The 17689-nt window shown below is 36.1% G+C and overlaps 1 protein-coding gene across 2 annotated transcripts in view; it reads left to right on the forward strand.

Annotated features, from left to right (window-relative positions):
- The window catches only part of LOC139974319 (C2 domain-containing protein 5-like), a 47581-nt gene that overhangs the window by 16897 nt on the left and 12995 nt on the right, over nucleotides 1-17689 (forward strand). For both annotated transcript variants that reach the window (XM_071981346.1, XM_071981347.1), the window contains 11 exons: nucleotides 1051-1209; nucleotides 1554-1667; nucleotides 1835-1982; nucleotides 2924-2977; nucleotides 3576-3650; nucleotides 4240-4302; nucleotides 12585-12683; nucleotides 14232-14333; nucleotides 15190-15250; nucleotides 15592-15653; nucleotides 17230-17310. In XM_071981346.1, coding sequence (XP_071837447.1) covers nucleotides 1051-1209; nucleotides 1554-1667; nucleotides 1835-1982; nucleotides 2924-2977; nucleotides 3576-3650; nucleotides 4240-4302; nucleotides 12585-12683; nucleotides 14232-14333; nucleotides 15190-15250; nucleotides 15592-15653; nucleotides 17230-17310 — 1018 coding nt within the window. The remainder of the gene's footprint in view (nucleotides 1-1050; nucleotides 1210-1553; nucleotides 1668-1834; nucleotides 1983-2923; nucleotides 2978-3575; nucleotides 3651-4239; nucleotides 4303-12584; nucleotides 12684-14231; nucleotides 14334-15189; nucleotides 15251-15591; nucleotides 15654-17229; nucleotides 17311-17689) is intronic.

The following is a 17689-nucleotide window of genomic DNA, read 5'->3' on the forward strand; positions in this document are numbered from 1 at the left end:
CTATGACAAGATTCACACCTTGAATAGACAATCCAATCCATCTTAGTAACTACATTAAACTTTTTAAATATTGTACTTTGTAGATATAAAAGGTCATTAGGTCTGAAAGCTTTGTAAAGAAAAATGCCAAGAGTGTAGCTTGGATGAACTTGATACTTGGTAACTCCAGCTTAATGAGTACACAAAAGCTGCATAGCCTCAAAGGTAACTTGAGGTCCATTAAGATTGGTTTAAAATTAAATCAACATCAGCCAAATCCTGAAAATGTTAACCCAACACCTCAAAGAGTTATGCTTGGTTAAACTCCATACCTTGTAGGTACATCCATCATTGGAGGTCAATACCCCACAGTCAAAGTCTTAAAACCTTGGGAACAAAACTGCCAATTTGAACCATTACACATTAATGTGTTGACTGTAGATCAACTTTAATGAGTATAAAACCCCTTGTGTTTAGTCAAAAGGTCATTTAAGGTCAAAATTGGTGGAAGTCCTGTTGGCCTGCTTTATTCTTGCTTTATACCTGACCTCATTTATCAGCAAGAGTGCAACTACACAAGGCATTAGTTTGAGATTGACACAGTCTGCAGCATACCATCAAAGTCACTCAAGGGTTGCATGAAGTACATACAACATTTGAACAGAAAAGAAGGAAAACAGATTTTTAGACATGTTCCTTGTAATACCTTTTGGTTAATGTTAAAAATCTACAGAAAGATTGCATGAAATCTGTTTCTTGGTGGAGAAAATACCTAGATATTCATGTATACTTTAATTTACCTTCTGCAGTTGAAAGTCTTGTACCCAGGTTTGCTGTAGGAGCTGCGGGTTGTAATTGATAAACTTCCAGGTGTTAAGCGTTCTACATTTGATTCCTTTGCCTACTTATCAGGTTTATGAAATTTTACATGGTTCACCATGTACCATATTTTATTGTAAATGTTGAAATTTGATTCTTTGTACCCTGGTATTTTATTGATATTAAGTTTTAGATTTTTAAGGAGTGAAGTGAGGGAGTGAAGTATTTCATTTTGTAATTATTCTCATACAGTGATGAAATTTGTCTACTGTCTGCTACTGGTACTGCTGCTATTGTAAGTGTTACTGGTGTTAAAGAAACTGCCCAGACACAACAAATTGTCCTCACGAAATCACTGGATAGGATGGAATTTCAGAAAGAGCAAGCAGCAACACCTCCCTTGACTGAAAGGTAACAAGTGACTACTTTTGATGTAAAACCCCTTTATCTTTGGTAAAGGGGGAGTAAGATCATTGAATAGATTATCTAATAATTATTAAGTATGTGTTACATCATCCTAGCCATGTTGAAGCCTATGATGAATTCATTTGTTAGCATTGATAACAGATTGTGAACTGATTAAAGGTCAAGGATTTAACAACACTGGGAAGTAAAAGTTGTTGTAGCTTTTGCAGGGGTGTTTATCTCCACACAGTGTGGATATCTATTGGGTTTTTCAGTTAGGTTTAGTACATTGTGCTTAGTTATATACTAGATCTATTTCACCATGTTATATTATTTTTATAATTTTTAAGCTTGGATGTTCCTGTCTCAGGGAGTGATGCGTCACAATGCAGACTATGTCACATTCCTTACAACGACTCTGCTCTCCCATTTCCAGTTACCCTGGCAACATGTAATTTGTGCAGGTGAGTTGTGTCACTTTGGTATTTGTTTTGTGTGTGATAAACAAGAAAAGTTAACACTTGCTGAGAGTAATAGCTGCTTTCAGTGGTTGTAGAAGTATCAAGTTAAGTGTCATAAAAGTACTCTTTATTTTCAAATTTGTATTTGTACTTACTTATGTAACTTACAGGAAGTGGAAGGTACCAGATGTTTTGTTCACTACCATTGAACCACCTGAGGAATTGGTGTACACTGGCAGAGGCTGCTGTGTACAGGCTAGGATTTGTAAAATGAAGAAAAGAGCTCAAGGAGAAATTAACGCTGCCCTTATAAGTGATGTAAGTTAAATACTTTAATATTCTAATCCCTGTAAAAGAAGCCCCATGTGGTTGCTTAAAAAATGTCATACATTGCATATACATACCTTTATACCTAGGATGCTTTCATTGCTTGAAAACAGAAGTTTCTTAGTCCATAGGTTTACAAAATACTCAATAACAAAATGAAATAAATAAATAAAAGCTATCAACTTTGCAACATGAACCTTGTTTAGAGGATATTGATTAGGTTTTATTACTTAACATTTCAGTTAGCTTGACAGGTATTAACTGTTGAAATTTGCAATTTTCTTTGGTGTCTTTATGTGAAAGGATTTCCTGATGTTTAAACATGCTGCAATTTTATGTAAATAGAGATTCTAAAAAAACCATAAGTTCAAAAATGCCATTGTGATTCCATCATTAGGACTTTACCTTTCCAGTGGGGTGATAATAGTCTTAATGGTTGATAGAAATCTTCACCTTCTTAAGATAAAGCAAAATTTTTTGGATGTTGTCAGCTCTGTTAATATTCTGTCACAAATCTTAAGTTTGCTAAAAACAGCACACATTTCCACTCTGCCCTGACTGTCTTCATTTCTGCACTGTGGCATAAAGTGTTAAAAATTACTCTTTAAATACCATAATAGCTCATATTTGATATTATAATTCAGTTCTAATTGATAATTTCTGTAGTGGTCCACTTGCCTTTGTTTCCAAACTTTTGTGTTTAACAACTAAAAACAAAATAAAAGTCTTTGGAAGTGATCTATTTTTAGTCAGAAGAGCAACTATCCAGCAGTTTATTTGCAGTAATGAGTGTCATAAATGTCTTATGTAGCCCCTGTATTTGATCCCATAAAAGCAGGATTATGAATATATGGTGACAAAAAGTTAAAACACACAATTGTTTATCAAAAGTATTTCCTAAAGTACTATTATTTGTGTACTCATTCTTCTAGGCCCTTCCATTTATTGAGTTTGAACTGCACAGACAATTGATGAATCGATTAAAGGTATGTACCAAGACCATTGTTCATTGCTTACTTGAAAGAGTTTACCTCTCAATGTCTGTTAAGACAATATACATGTATCAGGAAATGGCTGGTGAATAAGAATGCCTTTTCCTGATACATGTATATTGTCTACGAGTGTCCACACTATTATGCAAACGAGTGTCCACACTATGATGTTTACAAGTCTCCACACTATGATGTTTACAAGTCTCCACACTATGATGTTTACAAGTCTCCACACTATGATGTTTACAAGTCTCCACACTATGATGTTTACAAGTCTCTACACTATGATTTCAACGAGTGTCCACACTATGATTTCAACGAGTGTCCACACTATGATATCTACGAGTGTGAAGAAGGCTCAGCTGTTTTGAAACAGTAATACAAAGTTTGTCATCATCTTCTTGTGCTTTGCCACCTCTTTCCTATCCCGGAAGCTTATAACATTGGTATAGTAGTAATGAGTTGTATTTGCTGTAACTGATTAGCCAGTTAAGCACCTGTCTCTGCACACAAATAATGTAAATGTGGTTTAACAGCTTTCTAAGTAATGTGTAACAGAACACCAATCTTTTCATTTTCAATATATCCACAGGTAAAAGGAATGAATGCTCTCTTTGGTCTGCGTGTCATCATTACAGTTGGTGAAAATGTTCTAGTTGGCAATGCTGTAAGTTTTTGCTCTTATGCATGGTTTGATGTTAATATCATTGTTGTGGCCAGAAAACACTGATGATTTGTCAATTTCCTATCCATTGTCAAATTGTTAGTAACTGACTAGAACATTAATGACATCACATGAAATAAATCTCAACATATCGAAAGAATTCATTAGTCGTTTTCTCAAGCTTTTGTAAATGTGCAAGTATTAGTACAGTGAGGTGAAGCAATGGACCTTCACCTATAATTCTTATATTCACCTATAATTCTTCACCTATAATTCTTATATTAATGAATTCACCCTTCACCTATAATTCTTATATTAATGATATTTAAGATTGGAGTAAATTAACAGATCATGTGACTGTAGCAGTTTTCATGTAATGTTGGACATCAATTGCAGATGATTGAAGTGTTAAGTTTGTTGTTTAAGATCTCACACATGAATACTGAGAGCTATACTTTGATGCATTTTAATTGGTCAGTTTTTTTCTGCTGCTTCTAAAGTTTTATGTCACTTCAAAGTTTAAATTTGAATCATATCTGATGTGCCAGCACTGGATTAAGATTAATGTACTATTATTATATTATTTTGTCAGATTGCCACAGCTGTTTATGTCAGTGGTATGCCCCCTCCTTCAACTCTTAAAATTACTTCCAAGGTAAGATGCTTTTTTATTTTACCAACCAATTAAAAAAACAAGTAAATACTGTGTATGTTTGTATTGATTTTAGGCCTGAAGTAACTGAATTTATTGAGAAAAAAAACTGTTTATTACAGGAAAGATTAATGAAGGTTTGGCTGTGCTGATGTGTTGCTATAAGATCTGAAGTCTGGCCAAGTTGAGATGTTAAGATGTACACAATGATCTATAGTTAAGTGTCAAGTTTGCCTTCAAGTTTTCACACTTGAGCTGGTTATAGGTTTTGATGTAAATTTTAGCTTTGCAATTAATCCGCGGCTATAATGAGCACAGAACAAGCAGATAATGAGTCACACTTGAGTGCACACTCTCTCCAAACCACCCTCCACGCTATACAGTTACATTCACAGTCGCAGTCATGTTTTTACTAAGCCGATTTGAACACTAAAGTGAGTTGAACAAAACATCATAGCTAAGTCAATAGGTATTCAAACGTTTCAAAAAGATAGTGTGTTTATACGCCGTATTTTATCCTACTGCAGAAGCAAAACTTCTATGAAAAATAAGAAAGGAAATGTGAATTTACACTGCAGGAATCTAAAATGCTATCTTTCTTATTTTCCCAGTCGGCCAAGTAGGAACAAAAACTTTTGTTGCCTTTTTGCAAGGACAAGTTTCCTGAATTTTTAAGATTTAAAAATCTAAAAAACTGAAATCATAATCTCACTTCTTGTACACGTGCACATTAGCGTGAACCAGAGCCTAACATATGGGAAGGCTTTAGCATAATCCTACTAAGTTGTATAGAACTGGACCTAAACTCCCTAGCTAGGTGAAAAAAAGTCGGTTGACTGTATGGCATTTTTCGCACTCAAGCGAAGCTGTACTTTTTTTTAGCCAGCTAGATCGTAGACATCCTTTTTCAATATCATGTATCACTGCATTGGGGGTGTAGAGCATGGGGGTGGGTGGGGTGCATTACCATTACGTTTCTGGAAAAGTTTGTCGAGTACACATGTCAATTATCATACCGGGGCTGAGCTATACAGCAGCTTGAAGGTTCTCTGCTTCAAACAATGCAATACGATGTGGAGAAATAAACTGAAACTGTATCGCAAATTAGCTTGCATTAAATTTTCACCGAATAGTCACCTATATCTCTAACTACATGGCAGCCTAACACACTAAGTCAATGGGAAAATCAAGCCTAACCATCTGTTCATTAGCTGAAATGGTGTTGCAGTTAGCTTCAGAGATCAACGTTATGGTCGATGTTCTTTCTTTAGCATACATATGTGGCATAGCTTAACTATTGTTTTGCTTAACATTTGGTATGTCAATATGGGTTTTCTGAAGTTCTTGGAGGGCATATATTTAATGCAATGGCTGATTCAGTTTTCAATTCATAGTTACGTACCACTCGTTGAACAAGGCTCATCATGTATAGGCCCAGGTAAAGGCTGTTTTTATCGAACTCTCGAGTAGCGGAGTTTCACAATTGTTCATAAGAGACCAAGAAATTTTATTTGTGAGGTTTGATAACGTGGAAGATACAGTATGCAAGAATTATATAAAGTACTGAACCTCGGACATTTGGTAGTGGCAGATTTTAGTGTATAAGTCACTTTGCAACATAAACTATCACTCTATTGACTGTCAAAACTGCCAAAGTTAAACCGGTCACTTGGCCAAGTTTGCTCATTGTTTGTGAACAATAACCAGCCTTGTGTTGTCAGGACGCTGCGCTCATTACTCCGGCTGGCAACCAGCTTGTGTGCATTCAACCATGGGACCAATATGCACATGCATAGTGAGCAAGGGGTGCGAGATTTCCGGCGGCCCGGAACCGGCGGTTAGATTTGCGAGGCTTCCCGAAGTAGTTGGATCTCAACGGTCATTTGAGATCGAAGGTTAAAAGTGGGAATCATGTAAACATGATATCTCAAGGATGGAATCTCAAATGAATTTCATATCAGTTTGTTTATACCTCATTATGTGGTATGGAAGCCTATTTATATTGCAGGTCATAGGTCATTTAATGTCAGCAGTGGTCAAAATTTGTACATCTGATATCTCAAGAGGGGTTACTTGGATGTATTGTTTTGTTTTGTGTGAGGTTTGTGTTTTGTATTGTTTTGTGTGAGGTTAAAGATCATGAATAGTGGGCATAACTGACATGCTGCTATAATTTGTGGAGGACAGAATTCAGATAAGCAATATATCAAAGTATATCAAATTAGTTGATAATCTTTGTGACTATTACACACACAGACAACTTAGTATGGTTTCTTTTATGGTGTAGGAATGATGAGCCATGATGCATGGTTCAGGAACCTTTGAAAAGTTAATTTTCTGATGTTTATGTTTGTGGAAATCTATGATCCTTCAAGTCAGTGAAATAAATAACAATCTTTTTAAACCTTGTTAGCATGATAAGGAGAAAGGAATCACAGATTCCTAACTATAGTTACATCATTCAGACTTCTTGCTAAAGTCAAATGAATCTTTATGATTGTGATGGCATGTGTATGCATGGTTATGTAAGACACTGGTTTGTAAATGCTGTAATGCTCGGCTTCCTACTTGGTATGTGGATTCAGCTTATTGGTTATCTGGCATCAACAATTTAAGTCAATGTCTGAAAATTTTGTAACATGATTTCTCAAAAATTAAATGTTGGATGAAGTTCATACTTTGTTTGTAGATCCACCTTATTGGATACATGAATACATTCAGAAGATACTCAGGAATGGTTTGAAGAGAATCACCACACCCTCAAAACATTTGATTGTGAAGGGGTGTTGTTAAGTTCATTAATGGTGTGCACAAGTTCATTAATTTTATCATGTATGGTTTACCACACCATGAATATGTTTAGGCATCGGAAATACTAAACGTTTTCATTTTTGTTTTGTTTTTAAATAGGATGGGTTATCATGATCACTGGGCAAGGACCAGAAATATGGTTGAAAAGTATGAAACCTTGCAATACTGTAACTCAAAAAGTACATGTTATGATACTTGGTATGTTGATGCATCATATCAAGTACAGCAACAATATTGTCATCTGTGGAGATAAAAGGTCATTGAGGTAACAGTCTGAAACCCTTGTAAACATCCTCATGAAATTGGTGGAGGTCAAAGGTCATTTGAGTTCAACATAAGTCAAAAGTCTGAGAAACTTTTAAACACAATAACACAAAAGAAGAAGCTTTAAATTTACTTATAGTTGGTATGTGGATCCACCTTATTGTGTGCAGGAACCCATTGTTGTACAGTAGGTCAAAGGTCATTTTCGGTCAACAACAGCTTGAACTCTTGTAAAACCAGGTATCTCAGAAACAGAAGATGAGATGTATTTCAAATTTAGTATACATGGATTCCCCTTGGTAAGTACAAGAAATTGATCGAGGTCAGAGGTCATTTGTGGTCCACAGGTCTACGTCTTAAACACTTTGTTCAGAGACACCGAGGGGGGGGGGAGAATTGGTGGAGAGGATGGAGGTGGAGAGAGATTCCCAGGATCCCAGGTCTATCTGCTTGTTCTGGTTGCATTGTTTATAGTCAAATTCTCATTAATATTAGGCTGTACAAAAGGACAGTGGAGCCACACTTTACTCCATAAGCAAGTGACTGTAGAATAAAGGAAATAAAGAAAAGTTGTGATGACATAAACTACTAAACTAAATGCTAAGAAGCAATGTGTAGTACAACATATTAAAACCTCTTTTACCCTAGATTTAATAATCTCTTTCATGTACCCAATGCAGGTTTGTTTCCGCATTTGCTGTTAACACTATGCAAAGGAGAATAACCATCTAAAGTTGCATCATCTGAACACTAAACACTCAGTTTATAAGTGATGAATAGGATGCTGCAATGTTTAAACCATACAGCATGTCTGCCTGACAACCTTCCTGTCATCTTTATGATAGTCATTGCAATCAACATCACACAATAATGACGACAATCAATATAACCTAACTAATAACCAGTACTCAAGGCATAACCTAACTAATAACCAGTACTCAAGGCATAACCTAACTAATAACCAGTACTCAAGGCATAACCTAACTAATAACCAGTACTCAAGGCATAACCTAACTAATAACCAGTACTCAAGGCATAACCTAACTAATAACCAGTACTCAAGGCATAACCTAACTAATAACCAGTACTCAAGGCATAACCTAACTAATAACCAGTACTCAAGGCATAACCTAACTAATAACCAGTACTCAAGGCATAACCTAACTAATAACCAGTACTCAAGGCATAACCTAACTAATAACCAGTACTCAAGGCATAACCTAACTAATAACCAGTACTCAAGGCATAACCTAACTAATAACCAGTACTCAAGGCATAACCTAACTAATAACCAGTACTCAAGGCATAACCTAACTAATAACCAGTACTCAAGGCATAACCTAACTAATAACCAGTACTCAAGGCATAACGGCAGTATTGAATTTAATCTGGAAGAATTCTGCAACAGAAGTGAGCTTCATGTTCTTCAGATCTGGTTTATGTTGAGGTAAAATTAATCAAGTATGTCAGTGCAATGGTAGAATGTGTGTAGTGAAACTAACACACAGAATTAAGGCACTAATGTAGTAACAAATCAAAGGCACTACTGTAATTATTTGCAATTATTTGAGTGCAAACATGTTGCTTTACTTAATGAGGGTGTTATATGAACATACACCATAATAGAAACTGCTACCCAAACAAAGAGTTGGCATAGAAAAAAATATGATTCAAATTTGACAAGAATAACTCAAATTTTTACAAGTTTCAACAGCTTTTGTAAATTAAATATATAGTCAATTTTACCTGTAGCATAATAACCGTAACACAATCACATATCTCTGACTTCCAAGTCAAGAAGCTGCAAACTTGACAAAGTACTAAACCTAGGCTGTGAGCATAGCATACATACAATACATTGACACTATGCTAAGCTACAAACAAGAGGCAAACAGGTCCTTATCCTACAACCACCCTTTAACATAGAATATTAAGTACACCTGAGCTCAAGCAAATGCACCTTTAGATGACAACAATATTTACCTCCCTAAATGGCTATAAGTGACTTGAATTGTATATCGTAAATCCAGAAAAGAGAACAATCTTCATGATTTGTTATGACCTCATGGTGGTAACATGAGTGTGTTTTTGATTCCTTGCCTGAAGGCTCAAGGTATCTATGCGGTGGTGATTGCGTGTGTGTATGTGACGTTTTTTGGCTCGTAAACACGATAACTTAACAACGAGTTGGATTGAAGTCATTCTTGGTACAAAGATGCGCCATAGTGAGTAGATGAACCCTATTGATGTTTGTGCTCATCTCATGAATATTAATGAGGTCACAGGGTCAAACGTAAAAATCTTCAAATGCTTATAACTCTGTAACCAAAAGTCAGAATTTTTTTATACTTATATTAATATGTTGGTAGATAGCGGGTACATGGTGATATATGTTCAAGTTGATATTATGCATATTTTTTAGGGGGCGGGCTTAAGTTGATTTTCACTAAAATAGCTTGGAAACATGGTAACTGAACGACAACTTTGATTGAAGACATTTGGCACATAGATGCGCCATAGTAAGCCAATAAACCCTATTGACTTTGGTGGTCGTGTCATGAATATTAATGAGGGGTCAAACGTAAAAATCTTCAATTGCTTATAACTCCACAACCGAAAGTCAGAATTTAGACACAATCGGCGACCGGCGTCACATGACTTATAGTGGGTAAACAATGTAAACAAACCAAGTGCGGTGTATGGCAACAACATCTAGAGCCACTTTAGTAAGGGTCATGATTCTTGTTGCATTTGTTGGTTACATCACGATTTCAACTATTCTAAATCCATCGGAAGTGTGCCCAGTGTCAACGGCCAAGCTTTGTAGGAATGGTTTGGCAAAGCTCCTAAACACAGTGGCACAAAATCCTGGAAGTTTTTCAAGGAGAGGTATGTACACGATGTGCTTGTTGCTCCAGTGTTGGAGTCGCTACCGGACGAAGGCAAAGTGTCAGTAGGCCACGGCCTGGGAGAACACATTGTGTATGGTAGATGCCACCGCAGCATGAAGAAGAACGAATCTCCTCATTCATTAAATTTGAAAGTTCTATCATTTGAAGGGAGAGCACAGGTTATTACAGCACATTGCTCCTGCATTGCAGGTTGTGGAGGAATTTGTAACCACATTTTTGCATTGCTTTATCAAATGGATTATTTTTCTGATGATTTGAATTCCGATTGATGTTAGTAAACCAGTAGGCCACAGGAGTGGCATATTCCGAGACAAGAGTCAGTGGAGTCTTTGCCTGTGATGGGAACACACTTTGAAAAGCCAGAAACAGAGCGAATGAACCTTAGGGAGAGAAAAAAGGTCCCAGTGTTTTGTAAGCTCTATGATCCAAGATCAGCAATGATGAAATGTGTTGCATCCCAGATAGGTGTTACAGACGAAGCATCCTATTTAAGAGATTTAGACGACGCACCACCATTCTCATACTTGCTGAGTGACCAGGAACAAACCATGACAGTGGACACTCCTTTGGGAACCGTACCATTAGGCTCTTGCCTTTCCTATCAGTTATTAGATCACGGCAGACCCAAAGTTAAGCTGTTTTTTTAGTGGTGATCAGTCAACGGTTCAACAACCACATGAATGTAAAGGCTTCCCAGATCTACCTATTGCTATGCAAAGGAATGTGTCATTTATTGATATAGACGACAGTCTGCGTGATAAGCTTCAAATCAGCTTATGTGAAGCCATAAGCTTAGAGAAGAGACCGATGCATCAATCACAATGTGTTGAGTGGCGCGAGCAGAGAAAGCTGCGTTTAACTGCATCCAATTTTTAAGCTACAACTTTTGTTTGGGTCCATGATGACAAATTCACAAAGCATTACACATGAATTCCGGAGCCTAAATTGCACAGAGATTGCTAGAAAGAATATATAACAAGCGTTTTTGAACATTCTGCCTTACCTTGCCGATGGAAGAAGGATCATACCTTGTGGTTCAGCTATGCTGTTGGAAAACTACGACAATCCCCCGTGCTTAAACACTGCGCACAATGATTTGTTGTGATTCTTTACCCACTATACATCACGTGACCACCGCTGCTCGGAGTTGCCTATTGTGTCTATTCATCCATACTTGGTATTAATGTGCTGGTAGATAGTGGGTACATGATCATATATGTTCAAGTTGATATCATGCATATTTATTAGGGGGCCGGGCTTAAGTTGATTTTCACTAAAATAGCTTGTAAACACGGTAACTGAACAATGACAACTTGGATTGAAGTCATACCTGGTACAAAAATGCTGCGCCATAGTGAGAGCCCTATTGATTTTGGTGCTCATCTCAAGATTATTAATGAGGTCACAGGGTCAAATGTAAACATTTTCAGAATTGAATCATACTTTGTTTGAAGGTGTTGGTAGATAGCGGGTACATGATAATGTATGTTCAATGTGATATTATGCACATTTATTAGGGGGTGGGGCTTGAGTTGACTTTAGCTAAAAAATAGCTCGTAAACATGGTTAGTTAACATATTCAGTAGGTAGATCCACAGTCAGTGAAAGAACCTTGCTGATCAATTTAATCAACAATGATGAAAGCCTGGGATTATCATCTCCATTGGCAAGGAGTCACAATAAGCTAACTGGCTCTCTGGTTTAGAAAAAGGATATGAGTTATATAACCATGCCCTAAGACCAAAAGGTACATAAATATTCAGTCACAGTATTATATAGGGAACAGTCTCTGAAATCCTTCACATATGAAAACACAATAAGAGAAGTAAAGCTTCAACAGTCTTTATACTTCATATGTGGAATCACACTATTGACTACAACAATACTTTTATATTTTTGTGTCAAAGTTTATTTGAGATTAACATAGTCTGAAGAAGAACTCCAACTTGGATGTACTTCATGCTTTGTTTGCAGATCCACCTTCTTACAAGAAGCTAAAGTTACTTCTTAAATGTTCTCATGTGAAATTTGGCAAGGAATCACAAAGGTGACTTGGCTTGTTATATAAAGCAATATATATTTCAGCCAACTGAATATCCTTATCATGTGAACAGTATCGACATTCTGCAGCATTGTTGCTCTAGTTTTTTTAAAGTCAGTTGATGTTTGAGAAAATCAAATCTTTCTTACAAACACATTGTAGCATCAGTATCTTATTCATTATATCTATGAATGAAGCACAAAACTTGCAGACCTTGTACGCAGTGATATCACATTGTTCTCTTTCATTGATAATAGGATACAACTGACAAAGGTGAACGGAATTTGAAATGGCTGCAACAAAAATTAGTAGATACGACTGCAAGGAATAGGGATCTATATGATCTCAATTCACAGGTAAGGTTTTAAAAGTTGTAATATACAGACTTCAAAATAAGGAGTGCACCAGATGTCCAGATCTGAGGAATTTTACATATTGGTATCCGGCAAGGTATTTTCTAAACAAGGACAAATTTGCCAGATTTACAAGTAACTTAAAGTGAATCATAAAAAAGGATTAGCTTTTTATTTTGCATTTTGCTTTCATAATGATTATTTCAGAACATTTTTAGGAAAGCCCTCATGCTTTTGAGCTCCTACAATAACAAAGAAAACCCCTCCCACCCATCCTTTTTTGCCACACTGTGTTTGCTTTACAACTGAGCTATCACATATAGTGTCTCCTGGCAAGCACGACCTGTATTACAGTTGGTATTGGGAACTAGGCTATGCTGCAACCTATCACTAAAATCCTTACGCAATGCTTTTCAAATTATGGCCTTCCTTCCTGTAGTTGCTTAATTTAATAGATGATAAAATAAAAACATTATCCCTATTATTTTGATAAAAGTGATACAATGATACAAACTTTTTTTTATATACATAAAATAAATACATCCTTATCCTCCTTATGACATACTTTAAAATAGACTTTAAAGCAGTTGATGTACTAAATGAGCGAATAATTAAAACAAGAAGGTAAACCAGATTAACAAATTGACTTGTGAAAGGAAGCTTCCATGTCAATTTAATCTGACCCCTTGGAGTTATAGCAGAAAAAAAGCAATTTTCACTAGATTTGCCATTTAGTTCCATGGACCTAAGAGACACAAGGGTTTACCCTGGGGTGCCTTCCCGCCAAGTTTGAAGAAAATCAGCCCAACCATTTAGGAGGAGTTTTGTACACAATATTAGACACACACTTACACAATGACACACCAAGCCACACAAACACATTTTGACCCTTCCCATAATCATGGAATTCCAATCACCATGGGGTACCCCACCATGGGTGACCCTTGAGAGTAGCTACTTAGGAAATGAACCACTACCATGGCAACCCTTGCTGTGGCAACTGACATAGCTGTATATGGCCCAACTGGCAAAGGAACTGCAATATATCATCCACCCTAATAGCAGTGATGAGATCAAAAGCGATGTTTGTTTTTATTGATTTAGACCCAGCCAAATTTTCACTGCCCGCCTCTGAGGGTACCTCTTTACAAATTTTACTTCTTGCTAAGTTCCAGCTTTGCCTCTTTACAATTGTGGCTTCATGTAATATGTACACTGTGCAGTAGGTCGTTTGTTAGCCCTGAAATGTCTTATTTGTTGATATGTCCTAAAATACCAGACTACAGCATTAAGCTAAAACAGTAGGATTGTACAAAGAGTACTCATTCAATTGAAGATCTGGTTGTTAGACATCACCATCTCAATAATATGAGTAGAAAGATAAGAGTATACATATATTTCATCCATACCAGTTCCCCACCCCTCCTCCCTCTTCCTTGAAACCATAAAGAAACAGGTGGAATATGTAAATCTCAAGAATCCAGTAAGTCTGGCTGGAATTTGGCTGAATCTGCAAATTTGGTGATTATAATGCTTCTTATCTATCTATAGGTTAACAGCTCAGTGGAAAGTGAGAGTACAAGTCATGGCAGTTTGGAAGAAGTCCATGAACCTCAACTTAGTGCTGGTCATACAGACACTTATGTTATTGAGGTAATCTCAATGCAAGCTCAACCCTTTTTCATAGGTGCTCATTATTGCATAGCATCCTCTTATGTAGTGACATTGTGTGTCTGTATTACATCATCTAATAATGAAAACCATTTATCACCTTGGTAGGTCTGGTTACATGTATGACTTCACTTATAACACCATACATGTCTCATAACTTTGTCCATTGTTTGAAAGCAATAGCTGATTTCATTTCATTTATTTTTTGCTCTATCACAACATAAGTATGACATATAACATAGGAGATAAGAAACAGAACTTGTGAAAGCAAGTGTTCTAAAAACCTCTATAGGGCTTTTTGGTTAGTACCACTCCGTGAAAATATACAGTACTCCGTGAAAATATACAGAACTTTACAGTTAGAAAGAGAACAAATCAACAAACAGAACCACCCCCTCTTCTCCCTCCCCACACCGCCTTTCCTCCCCAGTTAGAATACTGTAAGTGGAAGCAATAATGGAGTAGTAGACAAAAACAAATCGCAGTTCTAGTAAATGTTGATGAAGTGCTTTTGAAAGCTTTTTCTAAAAGCAACTAAAGAAGGCATCGCCTTTAAAGTGAAAGGTAGGGGATTCCAGAGTGCGATGGCCCGATTATGTAAGCTATTTTTAGAGATATTTTTGTGACATTGCCTTGGGTGCAGGTAATCAGCTTGCCTAGTGTTGTGAGTGTGAAGTTTTGAGTTCTGTGTAAAGAAGGCATTCAGAGTAGTTGCTAACATTTTGTGTAATGAACGATAAACAAAACTTTTACCTAGGAGGATGTACTTCATTGGTCCCATGCTGGCCAGTGTGTTTTAATTTAACAAAATCATGTTTCCTATTTATTTTATTAATAGTTGGATGATTTGGAAGATCAGAAAGCTATCTCAGATATGCTTGAGCCAGGGCTCCCACAAGGTAGGTGGAACACTTTGGTCAGAAAATATGGTAAAGCAAAATTCCAGGTAATATGCTTTGTGTCAACGTATATGGCTTATTTATTAAGATGAAACCCCAACATTGTGCAGAACTAAAGAGATCAATTGCATTCTTATCAAATATTTGTGGAGTTAATTAATCTTTCCTGCTTTCACTCATTTTGTTGCACAAATTAGAAGAAAATGAAAGTATTAAGTAAAATGAATATAAGGGTTCCTTGTATTCTAATGGCAATTAGTGCTACTTGTCATTGCTTTAGTCAAAAGAACAGAACATGAATGGATGACACCCTTATCAGCTCTTATGTATCTCTCAAACAGGGTTTTACAGCTGTAGTACTGATAAACTCCCAGGTAATGTTCAGATGGCACACCACCTACAGGTAGGTTACATTCATCATTCTTTAAAAAATTTGGAAAATATTTTAAAGCTCTCAAAAGTAAGCATAAGACACAGGTCAGTATGGTCATTGAGTTTATTGTGATCAAACGACAGGAATGTTTGTGTCAGCTTAAAATGCTCTTTATTTCCTCATTTTTCGTATTATAGAAGTTTTGCGAGAGTGTAAAGGGCATATCTGAATGCTGTCATTTTCAAGGTCATTGGAAGGCATTGTTTGGAATTAACAAAGATGCTACTCTTCTCTCATAGTGAATGTTTTAATACTGAGGAGTATAAACTTGTTCAGGGAATTTCCAAATTTGTGCAAGTGTTTTTTTTTTCATTATTGTATGGCTTCTTAACTGTACTGAATATTGAAGATCTAATTCATCTCTTTGGAATTTTTCCCTTTCCCCTGAATTCATCCAGTGTGTAACATTTATAAATTAAAACAACAATTGAAATGTTTTCCTGGGAGTTGGGCTGAACAGTAAACCTAGAATACTTTTGCCTCTTCAACAATAGATAAATGTGGGCATTTCCCACTATTTTTCACCATTGAAAACCCATTTTTGTTTCAAATGGTCTGTGCATTACATTCAGTCACATTTCAACAACATTTAAGATAATTTCCTTTCTCAATTTTCGCTTTTTGGCTTCGATGATCATCGTTACCTGATAGCGTATGTGTGTACGCCTTGCTTGTAAACACCATATAAAAGTGATAATAATAATCGAACATTGTAGTATGTCAGTATCTGTCAAAAAATTGAATCAGCAGTGAGAAAAGGCAAAGCGGATAACAGGCAAAAAATAAGAAAAGAAAGTAAGAAGATAAGAAAACTTTGTAAATATTTCAAGAATGGAATTTCTGACATATATCATAATTTGCATGTGGATGTATCATATTGAATGGTTATTTAAGGTTCAACATAATATCTCCAGAAGGGAAGATTGTAATTTTTGGTATGTCAAAGCCTCATATTGAGAGTGTAAAGTGTAAAGTGGTGGAGGTCAACACTGATTTGTGAGGCAAAAACGAAGGAAACTGTGGACAAATTTCATACTTAGTGCACTTATATCTCATATTGAGCAGAAGAAAACCTTGTCGTTTTTTGAGGTGACGGTTAGTTGAGGTCATCAGAGGTCAAATTGTGAAAACCTCACAGATCTCATACCTTGCATGTATCACATTGAATAGGAGAGTCCTGTTGTTTTTGTAGAGATGAAACATTTATTTTAGGTCACTGAGAGTTGCGCCTGTAGTTATGATAATTCAAATTGCTCTTTGGAAAGCAACTCATTATGTTACCAAGGCAACAAAAGATTGCTCGGATATTGGATACTTTTTTACCACATAACCGTTGTCGCAGTAACTGTCAGAGAGCAGCATGATTTACAACAGGATTGTACTAAATTTCCCTCACTCTATTAGTACAGTCAGTTTGATATGCCTATAGACACTGGGATTCCTGTTTTTGCTAGCTTTGATTAAGATTTTCACAATGCTCTGTGCCCTTTTCATCGTCTCATGGATGTCCAGTCCTTTGAACAACTGTATTTTATACTTTTACCAGATGGTAACCATGATGAGAAGGCAGAATCTGTCAGATGCTAACACAAAGAACTTAAACAATACGTTTGGAGAAATGGTTCAGGTACAGCAAATTTTGATTTCCTTTACAGTAGCCTAGTTCAGTTGAAATTTTAATCTGGTTGTCTTACAAGATAACAGTGTAATAAGACAGCCATGGATTTGTTCTAGTTTCAAAATCTCAGAAACAAAATCTATATAAAACCATTAAAAGTTTTGGCCAGATAAAATATCAAGTTTATTATTGCCCATGTAAAGTTTTTATTAAGGCCATATATAGTATAATCCTTATATAAATTATTTAAAACTTTGTATGGATTCCCTTTATATCTTCCACATCCAACTGGATATAATCCATATATAGGCCATATATAATATCCATATAAAACAATTTACAGGATTGGCCAGATATAATGTTAATTTATAGTCCATATGAAGTTTCA

The sequence above is a fragment of the Apostichopus japonicus genome, chromosome 9, assembly GCF_037975245.1.
Source record: "Apostichopus japonicus isolate 1M-3 chromosome 9, ASM3797524v1, whole genome shotgun sequence".
NCBI lineage: Eukaryota > Metazoa > Echinodermata > Holothuroidea > Aspidochirotida > Stichopodidae > Apostichopus > Apostichopus japonicus.